Source organism: Panthera onca, chromosome A1 (genome assembly GCF_046562875.1).
Source record: "Panthera onca isolate mPanOnc1 chromosome A1, mPanOnc1 haplotype 2, whole genome shotgun sequence".
NCBI classification, from domain to species: domain Eukaryota; kingdom Metazoa; phylum Chordata; class Mammalia; order Carnivora; family Felidae; genus Panthera; species Panthera onca.
In genome coordinates, this window is record NC_138339.1 from 42,272,887 (window position 1) to 42,287,509 (window position 14,623).

Below are 14,623 nucleotides of genomic sequence, written 5' to 3' on the forward strand. Positions count from 1 at the left end.
TTGAATACACAAATCCAAGGACTGAAGAATTCTCATTATGATCATGCTCAGTCAGCAAATGTTAACGCCATGGTGACAGATGGGGTCAGTGGTTCCCACGCTGGCACAAGCACATATATTGCAAAAACCCACGCTTCAGTGACAAAGGTTAAAATCTGATTTTAGCATTCAGGAAAAAATGTATATGGGGTTTTTTACTATTTCAACGAATGAAAAATAGATACAACTTTTGAATAGTTAAATAACAGATGATTACATTTCATTAGAAAGCCCTTGGGAATTTTGTATTTCCATACAGATAATTAACCTGGGTTGGGTAAGTTGGAAGAAAATTTATTTCAAGTTGCTAAGTTAATAAGAGTTAGCTGATTACCCTTTAGCACAATCTTTTAAAGCAATCATCAACAGCAAATACAATTTCCTATGACTTTTTAAAGATTCAAAGTTTACCAAAGCAATTTTTGGAGTTTTTACTCTTTGCTCTTTCATGCAGAGAACATTTGACTAACCTTATTACAGTGACGCCCAATACCCATTAGGAAGTTATCTGGTTTAATGTCTCTGTGTATAAAATTCTTTGTATGCACATATTCAATTCTACTGATCATCTGGAAAAAAGGAGGGGGGGGAGGGAGAGATAATCATGTGATTTGAATTGTGAAAAAAGAAAGCAACACATTTCTCAATTATTTCAGTATCTCAATTATTTTTCAAGATCCCAAGTATTAAATTCACAAAAACAGTGCTAGACAAAATTAAATGTAAAGGGCAACCAGGCTCCCCATTTATCTCTAGACTGATGAATATCTAAGCATAAACCCGCCCCATTCTTTGGCATGTTCTAGTATTAATGATTATAAATATGACAATCATCTAACCTAACAGAAAGAACTGATGTTTGCAATTTTTAAATTACAAAATAGTAAGTTTAGGATTGTTTCAGTTAGGAAAAGCTAAATCATCAACTTTCTACCCCAATTCTATGCCACCTGAGGTAACCTGTGTTCGAATAGCCTGGCATTATCCATTTCCGTGCTCTTACATACATACATTCACGAACTCAAGACACACATATAATTGGGAACAGAAGGTGTTGACCAACTGAAAGATAGAAGTTGCTACTGTTTTAAATTGGAATGGAAGCATCCTATTCATTTTATTCTTGTTGGCTTGTTTTTAACTGAACAACCCAAACATTCTCGGAAGTCAGTAGCATATACGACATAAACATAACACATAGGGACATATACATGCTGGGTTTTACTTCTTAGATGCTTTTTGAACTCTCCCATGTTTTTTCTCCACACTTCAGTAATGACATTCAAATCACATTCAAAAACTGAATAGGAAGCCTGTCATTCCAACAACCTCTTCTTAATTGCTTGGACATTCTGCCAAGTTGAATGGTATAGGTGTTTGGTATTAGGTTCTCCCCGATCATCCCAACTTAAATTATTTCCATTGTTCCCAGTATCTTCCCACTGTAAACAATAATGCTATTAATACATTCAAATATATCCTTATCTGGGCATCTGGGTGCCTCCGTCAGTTAAACACCCGACTTCGGCTCAGGTCATGATCTCATGGTTTTTGAGGAGGAGCCCTGTATCGGGGTCACTGCTGTCAGCATGCAGAGCCTGCTTTGGATCCTCTGTCCCCGTCTCTCCCTGCCCCTCCTCTGCTCATTCTCTCTCTCAAACCAATTGATTAAACCAATTGAATTTAAACCAATCAATCAATTCTTATCTACTGGTGCTTTTATTCCTATGGACTATAAACCCCATACAATTAATTGTAGGGAGAGTCGGTTGAAGCAGCTATCATTTTGATAGGTGGCATCAGAATGTCTTTCAACACAGGCTCTAACAATTCATTTCCCAGCAGTACTTAAGAATATTCTTCTTCCCACTGGCAAACTTTAATTCTTTCTAAATTCTGTCAATGGCAGGTACTGACCTCACTTCTACTTCCCTAACACTTGGTTTAAAAGTCTTCTCATTTACTATTTTATGAACTATCAATCTATACTCTGTCCATTATTTTTTTGGCTTGTCCTAGTCTTGTCGATTTTAAGAATTCTTTGCACATAACAATCTTTTTATTTACGTTTGTTATGTAAATAAATTTTAATTTTAAAAAACTGTCTTGTAACTTTATGGCATCACTTTTAATCCCTTCTGTGTTTTAATTTTCAAATTATCAAATATGTCTAAGTGCCTATAAGATACTTAGAAGCATCTGAAAATGTTTTCAATATCCAAAGACTATTACCTTTCTACCCATATGTTCTTGCTCTTCTCAGTAGTATGTGTCAGGATTCTATTTTTTATTTGTCCCCATTTTCCCTAGAGCTTTTATTACCATACAGATTGTGAACCTTGACAAGTGTCTCTTGAAGCCAAATTTGTAATCTCTAGCTTAAACTATTTATACTCAAGGAAGGAGCTGTATACAATGTCCCAACAGTACTTTTAGTTATAGCAGCAACTTGTACTTTATTAACGGAACTAAAACAAAACATTCAGCCCACTTAATGTACTTATTTGTCCTAACTAAGTGATACCCATCATTAAATCAGGATTATTAACTTGTTGGGAAAAGGTTCGGCAAAGATAATAAATGGCACCAACTACTTACCTTCAAGTGTTATTAATGGATCATATACACAGCAAGACTTAGCAGTTACCTCCTTAAACCATTGCTTTCTTGCAACACCCTTCCTTGAATTACTTTTTTTCTATGTTAACAGTGTACCCAATATAGACTTCTATCACAGAAATCTTGAACATCGTATTTTTTGTTTCTCTAACTTCTACACTCCTAGAAGAAAAGGACTAGAGTTCTTATTCTTCTTTGCACCCTCCAGTGCTAAGTAAAGCAGCAGCCCCGAATAAATGTTCTCTGTATGAATACCTCTGTGTTACTGAACCTACAGCATATAAACTCTTTTACTAGGATTCACTCATGTTACTTAAAACATAGAAGGATTTTTACCTTTCAATGTTTGAATTCTTATCGTACCACAAATAAAACAATGTAATTTGCTAATATTGGTTGAGCCCCTCAGTTTTATGTTAACCTTACTGGAAATGTCGATGCTGATTACAGAGACTGAACACTATTTTCTAATCCTTTGGTTTTATACTCTTACCATCTCATTTTACTTTGACATCCAATCTAAATTTTAAAAATATTCTCTTCCACAGCACTGAGTTTAACTTGAAACATTTCCATCATTTTCCTGCCCTTGTTTCTTGACCAAAATTTAGAATCATAAATTCCTTGGGGCGCTTGGGTGGCTCAGTCGGTTGAGCGTCCAACTCTTGATTTCAGCTCAGACCATGATCTTACGGTTCCGTTGAGACTGAGCCCCATGTTGGGCTTTCCCCTGACAGCCTGAAGCCTGCTTTCGGATTCCCTCCCTCTCCCCGCCCCACCCCCACCCCTCCTCTACTTACATGTGTACATGCGCTCTCTCTCAAAAAGATAAACTTAAAAAAAAATACTTAAAATTACAAATTCCTTGACATTTACCTATCATCTTTAACCATATTATCCACTACCTGAAGGCTTGTTCCTGATATCATTCCCCAATCTTAAAACTCTTTAAAATCATTTTTCTTATTTTGTTAAGACAAAAAAATAGAAGTTCTGGCTTTATGTATATTATATATATATTACACACATATAATATATATATACAATATGTAATATATATAATATATATGTGTATGTGTATATATATATTATATATATATATTTTTAACAAAGTTTATGTATTTTGAGAGAAGAGAGAACCAGAGTGGAGGGGCAAACAGAGAGGGAGACAAAGGATCCAAAGCGGGCTCTGCTGACAGCAGAGAGCCCGTTTGGTGGCTCAAACTCCCAGACCACGAGATCATTCATGACCTGAGCTGAAGTCGGACGCTTAACCTACTGAGCTACCCAGGCACCCTGGCTTTAAAACAATTTAATCTTCAGCCAGTGCATGAATTTAATTCATGACATTTTCAAAATTTCCCTGGTTTTGCTTAAATACTAGCAATGGGTGAGAATTCATTATCTCAAGAAACATTTACTTGGTCAAAAATTCTTCCTTAGGGGCGCCTGGGTGGCTCAGTCGGTTGAGCGTCCGACTTCAGCTCAGGTCACGATCTTACGGTCTGTGAGTTCGAGCCCCGCGTCGGGCCCTGGGCTGACAGCTCAGAGCCTGGAGCCTGCTTTGGATTCTGTGTCTCCCTCTCTCTCTGCCCCTCCCCCGTTCATGCTCTGTCTCTCTCTGTCTCAAAAATAAATAAATGTTAAAAAAAAAAAAATTAAAAAAAAAAAAATTCTTCCTTAAATTATTTCAGTACTGTTTTCCTCAAAACTATAGCTTTCAGGGGGCGCCTGGGTGGCTCAGTCGGTTAAGTGTCCAACTTCGGCTTAGGTCATGATCTCACAGGTTTGTGAACAGGCTCTGCCCTTGTCAGCAGAGCCTGTTTCGGATCCTGTTCCCCCTTCTCTGTGTCCCTCCCCCACTCATACTCACTCTCAAAAATAAACATTAAAAAAAAGTATTAAAAATTAAAAAAATATATATGTAGCTTTCCTAAGGGCCCCACACACAATGTACAACATCCAATTCACTTATCCAAAACTTCTACATATTTATATTTCTCTCCATATATACTGAGCCCTTTCAAAAATCTTATAAAGAAACCTGCTATAATCTACACTGAAACAGACTGCATCTGATGTAACAGCTTGAAAAGTACTTTTCTACAGGTGAATAACAAACGAATATAATCCATTTCTATCCTATGACCACAGGAAAACATCTTTAAGTTGTTAGAGAAAAGTATACTTGAGTGAGCACAACCTACGGTTTTATATATATATACATATATATATATACACATATATATATACATACATATATACATACACATATACATACATATATACATACACATATACATACATATACATACATATACATATACATAGAACATAAGATTGACACACAGGATTATACACACTCTGGTTTATGAAAATTTACATTACAGTTAAATAGTAGTATTCTCAATTTTTATTTTCATCTAAATTTCACATACCTGGTCAGCTAACATAAGTACAGTTTTCATTGTGAACCTTCTTGAACAGAAATTGAAGAGGTCTTCGAGGCTGGGTCCGAGAAGATCCATGACTAGCACATTGTAGTCTTTTTCCTGACCATACCACCTAACAAAAGGGGAAAAGAGAGGGCTTTATGAAAAGCTGATTATCATTTAATGTCACTAAATTTTCAAAATTCTTAAGCCCTAATAATAGGATAGTTTTTACTTCTCCGGATGCCCGGGTGACTGATTATGGCTCAGGTCACGATCTTGCAGTTCATGGTTAGAGCCCCACATTGGGGCTGCAGTGCAGAGCCTGCTTGGGTTTCTCTCTCTCCGCCCCTCCCCTTCATGAGCATGCTATCTCTCTCTCAAAATTAAGTAAACATTAAAAAAAAAAAAAAAGATGGCTTTACTTTTCTAGTTAGGTTCCTCAAAAAGTTAAAAATAGAACTGCCCTATGACCCAACAATTGCACAACTAGGTATTTACCCAAAGGACACAAAAATACTGATTCATGGGGGAAACACCTGCACCCCAATGTTTACAGCACCATTATCAACAATAGCCAAATTATGGAAAGAGCCCAAATGTCCACTGACTGATAAAGAAGATGTATGTGTGTATACATATACACACATGCGCACTGTCTCTCACACACAATGGAATATTACTCAGCCATCAAAAATAATGAAAGCTTGCCATTTGCAATGATGTGGACGGAGTTAAGAGTGTACTGTGCTAATAAGCAAATGAGTCAGAGAAAGACAAGTATGATTTCATTCATATGCAGAATTTAAGAAATAAAACAGATGAACATGGGGGAAGGGGGCAAAGAGGGGAGAGGGGAAGACAAGCCATAAGAAACCCTTAACTACATGGGGCGCCTGGGTGGCTCAGTCGGTTGAGCGGCTGACTTCAGCTCAGGTCATGATCTCGCGGTCCAAGAGTTCGAGCCCCGCGTCGGGCTCTGTGCTGACAGCTCAGAGCCTGGAGCCTGCTTCCGATTCTGTGTCTCCCTCTCTCTCTGACCCTCCCCCGTTCATGCTCTGTCTCTCTCTGTCTCAAAAATAAAATAAACATTAAAAAAAAATTTTTTTTTTTAAAAAAAGAAACCCTTAACTACAGATAACTGAGGTTGGATGGGATAAACGGATGATGGGTATTAACAGAGGTCACTTGTAATGAGCACTGGGTATTACATGTAAGTGATGAATCATTAAATTCTACTCCTGAAACCAGTATTATACTATATGTTAACTGAGATTTAATAAAAACTTTGGGGAAAAAAAGAATTTGCAGGTAACCTTAACCATGTGAATTCTATACCTATCTGCCACTGATTCCTATGACCTTTGGCAAATTCCTTAACCTCATCTGATACTACTTCCTATTTGAAGAAATGAAGGAAACTATACTGGTCTTACAAAGCAAAGATCTCTTTTATTTTAGAACTCCTGTCCCATTTACTACCATGTTGTATTTAATCAATAATTACTTGCTCTTTTTTTTAAAAAAGTAGTCACATTTTTGCTTAATTACAGAAAATAACCAGTATTACAACAAAGATGACATTTGCTTTTAATTGGAGCCGTTTTAATTATCCAATGCTTTATTACTGTGGATAAATATACAATTTGTCTCCAAAAACTCCAGGAATATCTACTTTTAATTTTAGAGATTCCAAGGGCTAGGAATCACTATAATAAATGATTTCAAGTTCCTATATGCCTGTATTTCTGGTAAGGGTACCTTCCTAAAAATAAGCACTACCATTTAAATTTTAAACTTCTCTAGATTATTAATTCTGCTTGAAAAGAAAATTGGCCAGTATAAAAGAAAATTTTTTAAGAACAAGTTATTTTACAACTACACTGGAATAATTTGTTAACTCCAATAAAAACTGATACCACACAGATTAGGAGCCAGGAACAGTCTACTACTTATCTAAAGGCTACTTACTCAGTTTCTACTGTCACCTCCATGTTTCCCACTTCTATCTTTTTTTAATGTTTATTTTTGAAAGAAAGAGAGGTTGGGGGGGAGGAGGGGCAGAGAGAGGGAGACAAAGAATCCAAGCAGGCTCCACGCTGTCAGCACAAAGCTTGATGCTGAGCTCAAACTCACGAACCGAACCGAACCATGAGATCATGACCTGAATGGAAGTCGGGACACTTAACCGACTGAGCCACCCAGGCGCCCCTCCACTTCTATTCTAAACTAGCTTCTAACTCTCTACTTTCAATTTCAAAATCTTAATACCCAGATACCAAAGAAGTCTTCCTTAAGTAGTCTGTTCCACACTGGTCTCCTATTTCACAGAATTCCCATAGCCACTGGGATACTACTTATATCCACAATCAAACCCTTCGACAATACAATATCCTGGTGCCTTTTTTATGTGAATATAATATATGTTGCTAGTAAGTACACTATGATAAAGTGATGTACACAAAACAATGTAGGTACTCAAATACCTATTAGATTAAAAAAAAGAACTGATTTGATTTGGACCTTATTCTTACTAAGTTTCAAAACATGAAGAAAAAAAAAAAGCAATAGATGAAAAGTTAAAAAAAAAAAAGTGCAGGAGTCTCATTTTCCATTTGTTTCAAATCAATGCCTTCAGACTCAGTGTTGCCTGAACAATCAATGAAGTAGACTGAAGGAGTTTGAAATTTATATAACCATTTAGAGCACAAAAAAAATCTACCTTAAGGTCTGAAGAAGATGCTTAAAGAAGGCAAAGTCCACCTCTTTGCTCTCATGTCCCTTCCTCCAAAACCAATATCTAAACTAAACCTAGTTAAAAAATTAAGACAATAAAAAGCAGAAATGTAAGAAAATACATGCACAAGTCACTGAGGCTGACAAAAAAAAAAAAAAAAATGCCTAAATAATTCAGAAAACCAAAAGATCAATAAGAATTAAATCCTTCCAAAGAAACCTTGTGAAACAGTCTGTTACCAGTTAGATCCTGACAAAGGGATAATATTTTGATAGGGAAGGTAGAAAAAGGGCATCCTAGGCATGGGCAAGAAGAGAGACAAGGACATGGCGACCAGTTAGAAGTGTTATAGTTGGAGGGTTGAAGCTAGGGTTTTCTTTTCTCTGAGAAATCTCTTTATGAAAATAAAAAAACCCTTAGAAAATAAAATGACGAACATTTTTTTTTTTTAAGTTTATTTAGGGGGGGGGGGGGAGAGGGAGAGAGGGAGAGAGAAAGACAATCCTAAGCAGGCTCTGCACTGTCAGCATGGAACCTGACATGGGGCTCAAACCCACTCAAACCATGAGATCATTACCTGAGCCAAAGTCAAGAGTCTGACGCTTTAACCAACTGAGCCACCCAGGCGCCCCATGAAATAGGTATTGCTACAATACCTAAGGACTTCCAAGAACTATAAATCAGTATAACCATCATAAGTATTCAGTTCAGCTTAAAGCAACCAAATACGTTCTATCTCTACGCCTAGGACAGTTAATAACAGAAAACTTGTTTCATGTAGGTCTTCCCCTTTAGACTATTAGTTTGATTGGTGTGATGGTTAATCTTATGCATCAAACTGACTGGACTAAGGGATGCTGGGATAGCTGGTAAAACATTATTTTGGGGTGTCTGTGAGGGTGTGTCCAGAGATTAGCATCTGAATCAAGATTAGCATTTGAATAATAGAATAAGTAGAGATCACCTTTCCTAAAGTGGAAGGCTTGAATAAAAAAGGGAATAAAACTAAGGCAGAGGAAGGGAAAATTCACTGTCAGAGCTGGGACTTCTTCTACCCTTGGATGTCCATGCCTCTGGTTCTTGGGCCTTTAGGCTTGGGACTAAACTACACCGCTGGTTTTCCTGGGCCTCCCAGCTTGCACACCGCAAACTATGGTACTTCTTTGCTTCCACAGGTGTGAGCCAACGCCTCATAATAAATATTTCTGTATATCTATATATAATCCAGTGGTTCTCTTTTCTGGAGAATCCAGACTAATACATGGGCAGCCACTGTATTTGTCCTGTTCAGAACTCTACATTCCCAGTATCCAGCACAATGCCTTGCCCGCAGGGAATGCTCAGTAACATTTGCTGAACTAAAGAATGAAAAGCCGTATTACAGGCTCTAACAGGCTAAGGAGTGCTTGATGTGGCAGATGAGGAAAACAAAACAAGGAATACAAAAACACTCTGTACTGCAAGTATAAAATCATCAGGAAGACTCTACTCATCTTTGATTCAAATTAACCAAGTAATTACAAAAGTTTAAAAGTTACATTCAGGGCGCCTGGGTGGCTCAGTCAGTTAAGCGTCCAACTCTTGATTCCAGCTCAGGTCATGAACTCAGTTTGGGAGTTCTAGCTGAGCGTGGAGCCTGCTTGGAATTCTCGCTCTCAGGCTTTCTTCGCCCCTCTTCTTCCCCCACTTGGAGGTGGGTCTCTTGCGCACACGTTCTCTCTCCCCACCCCCCACCCCCCAAATAAATAGGGGCCCTGGTGTGGCTCAGTTAAGTTTCCGACTCTTGGTTTCGACCCAGGTCATGATCTCACGGTTCAGGAGTTCAAGCCCCACGTCCGGCTCCACACTAATAATGTTGAAACCTGCATCTCTCTCCCCCTCTCTCCAGCTCTCGCTCTCTCTCCCTCTCTCTCTCAAAATAAATAAACTTAAAAAAAATAAATAAATTAAAAAAAAAAAATATATATATATATATATATAAATAGATATTTAAAGGTGATATTCTTAACTGGTACAGGTCTCTTCCTGTGCCTTTTACCTTCCCATCTTCAGGTCAATAATCTCAAGGTCTCAAAGTCTTTACTGAACACTAAAAAGTATGAGTGTCGAATCAGTGCTGTAAGATAGCATCTCCAGTCTCAAGACATGGTTTATCAAATTTATTTTCTTGCCAACTTACCATCACCCAATCTTTATGTTCCTTTTTGTGAGGGTAGAAAGTAAGATCTAATCTACGGATGGTATACCTGGGTGCTTGCTCAGTTGGTTAAGCATCCAACTTTGGCTCAGGTCATACTTCACGGTTCATGGGTTCCAGCCCCGCATCGGGTTCTGTGCCGTCAGCTCATAGCCTGGTGCCTGCATCAGATTCTGTGTTTCCCTCTCTCTCTGCCCCTTCCCTGCTCATACTCTCTCTCTCGAAAATAAACAAACATGAAAAAAGTTAAGAAAGAAAGAAAGAAAGAAAGAAAGAGAAAGAAAGAAAGAAAAGGAAGGAAGGAAGGAAGGAAGGAAGGATGGATGGATGGATCTGGTCTAGTACAATCTTTCTGATTTCCCTCCCCACAACCCTAAATTACCAGACTCTAACAGAGGGGCACTCTCAACCACAATACAACCCCGCTATTCTCCATTTAAATACAAGAGTCTCAAATCCTTCTGGTAGTGTGTTCATTTGATTACTTCTGGAAGCTGCAGGCATCTGTGAACTTGAGTCAGATGCTGTAACTTCTAACCTAAAACTGTCAGTACTTATTAAGCTCCATCTTATTAATGGCATTCATCACGAAAACAGAACCAATAATGCAAGACAGGTTCGACTACATTCTCATTCATGGTAACTCTTCAGCCCTTTCTGAAACAGAACTAGACACAGAACTAAATATGGGTTACCTCTTGGTTTTCTATTAATTCTCAATAAACAAGATTGCTGTATAATTCTCATTCTCCTTAAGCTTCCCTGGCCATAAATGCTCTGTAGATTTGTAGCCTTTATTTTTCATACAAGACACCTAGAATTTAATGACCTGCCACCAAAAATGTAAGAGCATCCATCTATTCCTTCTCTTGCAATTTCCCATTTAAAATGCAATCCAGATTTTAAAAGGCTAGCAACACGTAATTTTTATCCATAATCCTTTGGATTTATAACTTGCAGAAATACCTCTAAAATGGTTTGAGATCCAGGGCATTTTCACTAGAGAAAAGACACTCAATACCATTTGGCTACTGTAGAAAACTGAAAAATCAGGTTTAATAAAGAAAACACTCGGAATACACAGAACTACAAACACACACAGATTAGATGGATTTCTCCATACTGGCAACTTACTTAGACGTGAAGTAACTAAAGTTTTAGTTGTAGGGATGGCAATCAAAGTAGTAACTGATAATATCATGATCTCAAGAAATTTTAGATATTAATTCAATCTTTCAATTCTTTCTTAGAACTGTTCAACCTTTTTTAACTGGCTGATTTTCCCACCTTTACAGTCTCACAAGCCTGGGGAGGGCATTAATAAACATGGAACTAACTGGGAATTAAACAAGGCTAAAAAGGGAAAAGAAAATAAATATTGGGGGGGAAAAAAGGAAATACTGGAAATCTACCAAATGAATGACCAAACTTGCATTAAATGTTATTTAGCCACAATGACAAAGAACTTGTCCAAACAAGTTGGAGAATGGAGGTGGAACAACTCGTTCTATACCAAAATTTTTAAAACTTTTTGGTGCTGCGGAGCTCCCACCTTTGCTAGTCTGATAGTCTATGGACTCCTCAGAATATTTTAAATGCAGAAAATACACAGCATTAAAAAGGAAAATTACGGAGAAATTTCACTACAATGAAAGTACTTAAATTTGACACAGTAATGTATCTTTATTAATGCATTAAATAATGATATACAGGCAAATCTAATTAATACTATAATTCTGAAGCAGCAATGACTGTAAACAATATTCTGAGATATCTGCAACAATAATGTGTTATGGAAATATGGTGATAAAGCCGTAAGGCACTGCTAAAGATAGTGAAGATTTCTTGCCTACATTTATAATAGAAACAGATCTTCTCCAATTTACCATGGGGTTATGTCCTGATAAACCCATCACAAGTTGAAAATATCCTACGTCAAAAATACACCTAATACACATAATATACCGAATACCATAACTTAGCCTAGCCTACCTTAAACGTACTTAGAATGCTTAAGTTTAGCCTAGAGCTGGGCAAAATCCTCTAACACAAAACCTATTTTACAATAAAGTATTCAACAGTTCATGTAATTTGTTAAGTAATGTATGGAAAGGGGAAACAGAACGGTTGCATGAGTATAAACAGTTGTAAATGTACCAGGTGTTTATCCTCACGAGCACCTAGCTGACTTGGAGCTACCTCATTGCTGCTGCCCAGCAACCTCCTGAGAGAGTCATACCACATACTGCGAGCCTGGGGAAAGATCAAAACTCAAAAATTCAAAGTATGGTTTCTATTGAATGCGTATCACTCTCACACTACCGTAAAGTCTAAAAATCGTAAGTCAGTCAAACGGTCTGAAGTCTGGGACCATCTTACTAGATTCGGTTAGAAGTTCATGAGAATAAAGATGTCATTGTTTCCCCTAGCTACCACTTGAGAGGGTAGAATGAGGAATATCTGTACCAGATTAAGAATCCCTGTTTCAAGACCATTTTGGGTTCTTTTAAATTTTATTAGGTTTTTTATTTTAATTCTCGTATAGTTAACATGCAGTGTTTTAGTTGGTTCAGGTGTACAATACAGTGATTCAACAATTCTATACACTGTCAATGCTCATCGTAAGTGTACTCTTTAATTCCCATCCCTTGTTTCACTTATTCCCCTCTTCCTCAAAACCCAATTTTTAAGGTAAAGACACCGCAGAGTAAGATCTGAAAAGTTGGGCATCAAATGTATGTTGTGCTCAGCAATACTACTGTCAACTAAGACGCTTTTGTTCTCCATCCTAACCCTCCTAACTGCTACTACTAATCCCTTGCAGACAATATCGTCCCCAAGATCCTTGAATTAATGCTATAAAATTTTCATATTTCTCAGTCTCCTTGTTCCCTGCCCTTTGCCTTCAAAGATGCATAAATGTTCCTTAACCCAAAAAATTATAAAAACACAAAACCAAAAAATGTGCTTTGGTACATATCATTACCCAGTACTAAAGGTACCATTTACTGATACAAGCAGTATTTATGGTATCTAACAAGACAAAACCAAGTAATTCCTGCTTTCATAGCTTACAGCAGTGTGTGTATGCAAATAAATAAGTAACACATTTGATGGACAGCCCAGTGCTGAGAGGGCCCCAATTATGGCAACCCAATCTATCTTTTCTGACAAGCATTTTCCGACAAGCATGGTTGATCCCTGAAGTGTAAAATGGCTGATGGCCAGGTAAAGAGATGGATGGGAGTTAGGAGGGTGCCTGAAGTTTGGTATTCACAACAAACTGGAAGTAGCCAGCATGGTCGGGACACAGTGAAACAAGGTCACCTTTTTTCTTGCTTACCAGTTAACTTGTTGAAAACCTAGTTTCCATCTGCCATCTCACTCTCATTTTTTTTCTTGATTCCCAGCAAAATAGTTATCATTCTCACCATACTACCCAGAATTATATTTCAAAGATCACAAATGGGGGTGGCCTGGGTGGCTCAGTTGGTTGAATATCTGACTCTTGGTTTTGGCTCAGGTCATCATCTCATGGGTTCATGGGTTGAAGCCCCACGCTGGGTTCTAGGCTGGCAGAGCCTGCTTGGGATTCCTGGAGCCTGCATGGGATTCTTTCTCTCCCTCTCTCTCTGCCCCTCCCCTACTCATACTTGCTCACTCTCTCTCTCTCACTCTAAATAAATAAATGAACTTAAAGAAAAAATAAGATCACTAATGATCTGATTTCTGTCAGTCCTCACTGTCACTGCTCTAATATCGGTAGTAGTATTACTGGAAGACAGCATGTGGAGAAGTGGACAATATACCTACAGCTTTCATAATACCAATTATAAAGGCTTTATCAAATTTTTAAAAGAGCATTCTAAGTAGAAACAAAGTGGATCAGTGGTTGTCTAGGGCTGACAGGATATGGCCAGTGATTGTTAGTTAATGGGTTCAAGTTTCTTCTGGGGATGATGAAAATATTCTAAAATCAGGTTATGGTGATGGTTGCACAACTCTGTACATACACTAAAAACCAATCAACTGTACACTTGAAATAGGTGATTTATGTATGTAAATTACCTCCTTAAAGGTTCTTTCTCCAGGGGTATCTGGCTGGCTCAGTCAGTAGAGCATGAGACTCTTATCTCCAGGCTGTGGGTTCAGGTCCCCACAATGGGCATAGAAATTACTTAAAATCTTTAAAAAAAAAAGTTTTTCCCCCAAACCTGTTCCTCCAATGTCTGATTCAATACTTATTAAGCACCTACTATGTATCTGAAACTGAAGTGCTACAGGCATCTTTAACAAGCTCTGTAAGTAATAATTATGTATGGTTCAGGGTACTATTGTGGGCTAATACTCAAGATACCATACCTTTGATGTTAAGGAAACATATCCACACTGAGACGTATACATTTCCTCTTAATTTTCAGCAAGAGAGACAAATTCACAACTATATGCCAAATGCATGGCATATGCTCAGGAAGAATGGAAGTCCCACAAAATTTGTCTCTAACTGAAATGTGCCCAGTATTTTAAACTATGCCTGGCACATAGTAGGTACTCATATGTTTCTTGACTGAAAGAAATTCTTGCTTATCCTCTAGAAAA

General features: G+C 37.7%; 1 protein-coding gene across 6 annotated transcripts in view; it reads right to left on the reverse strand.

Annotated features, from left to right (window-relative positions):
- Nucleotides 1–14,623, reverse strand: part of CSNK1A1 (casein kinase 1 alpha 1) — a 47,595-nt gene that overhangs the window by 22,987 nt on the left and 9,985 nt on the right. For all 6 annotated transcript variants that reach the window (XM_060634662.3, XM_060634659.3, XM_078445722.2 and 3 more), the window contains exons 3-4: nt 5,097–5,223; nt 510–608 (exon numbers count right to left, since the gene is read on the reverse strand). In XM_060634662.3, the coding sequence (XP_060490645.1) occupies nt 510–608; nt 5,097–5,223 (226 nt within the window). The remainder of the gene's footprint in view (nt 1–509; nt 609–5,096; nt 5,224–14,623) is intronic.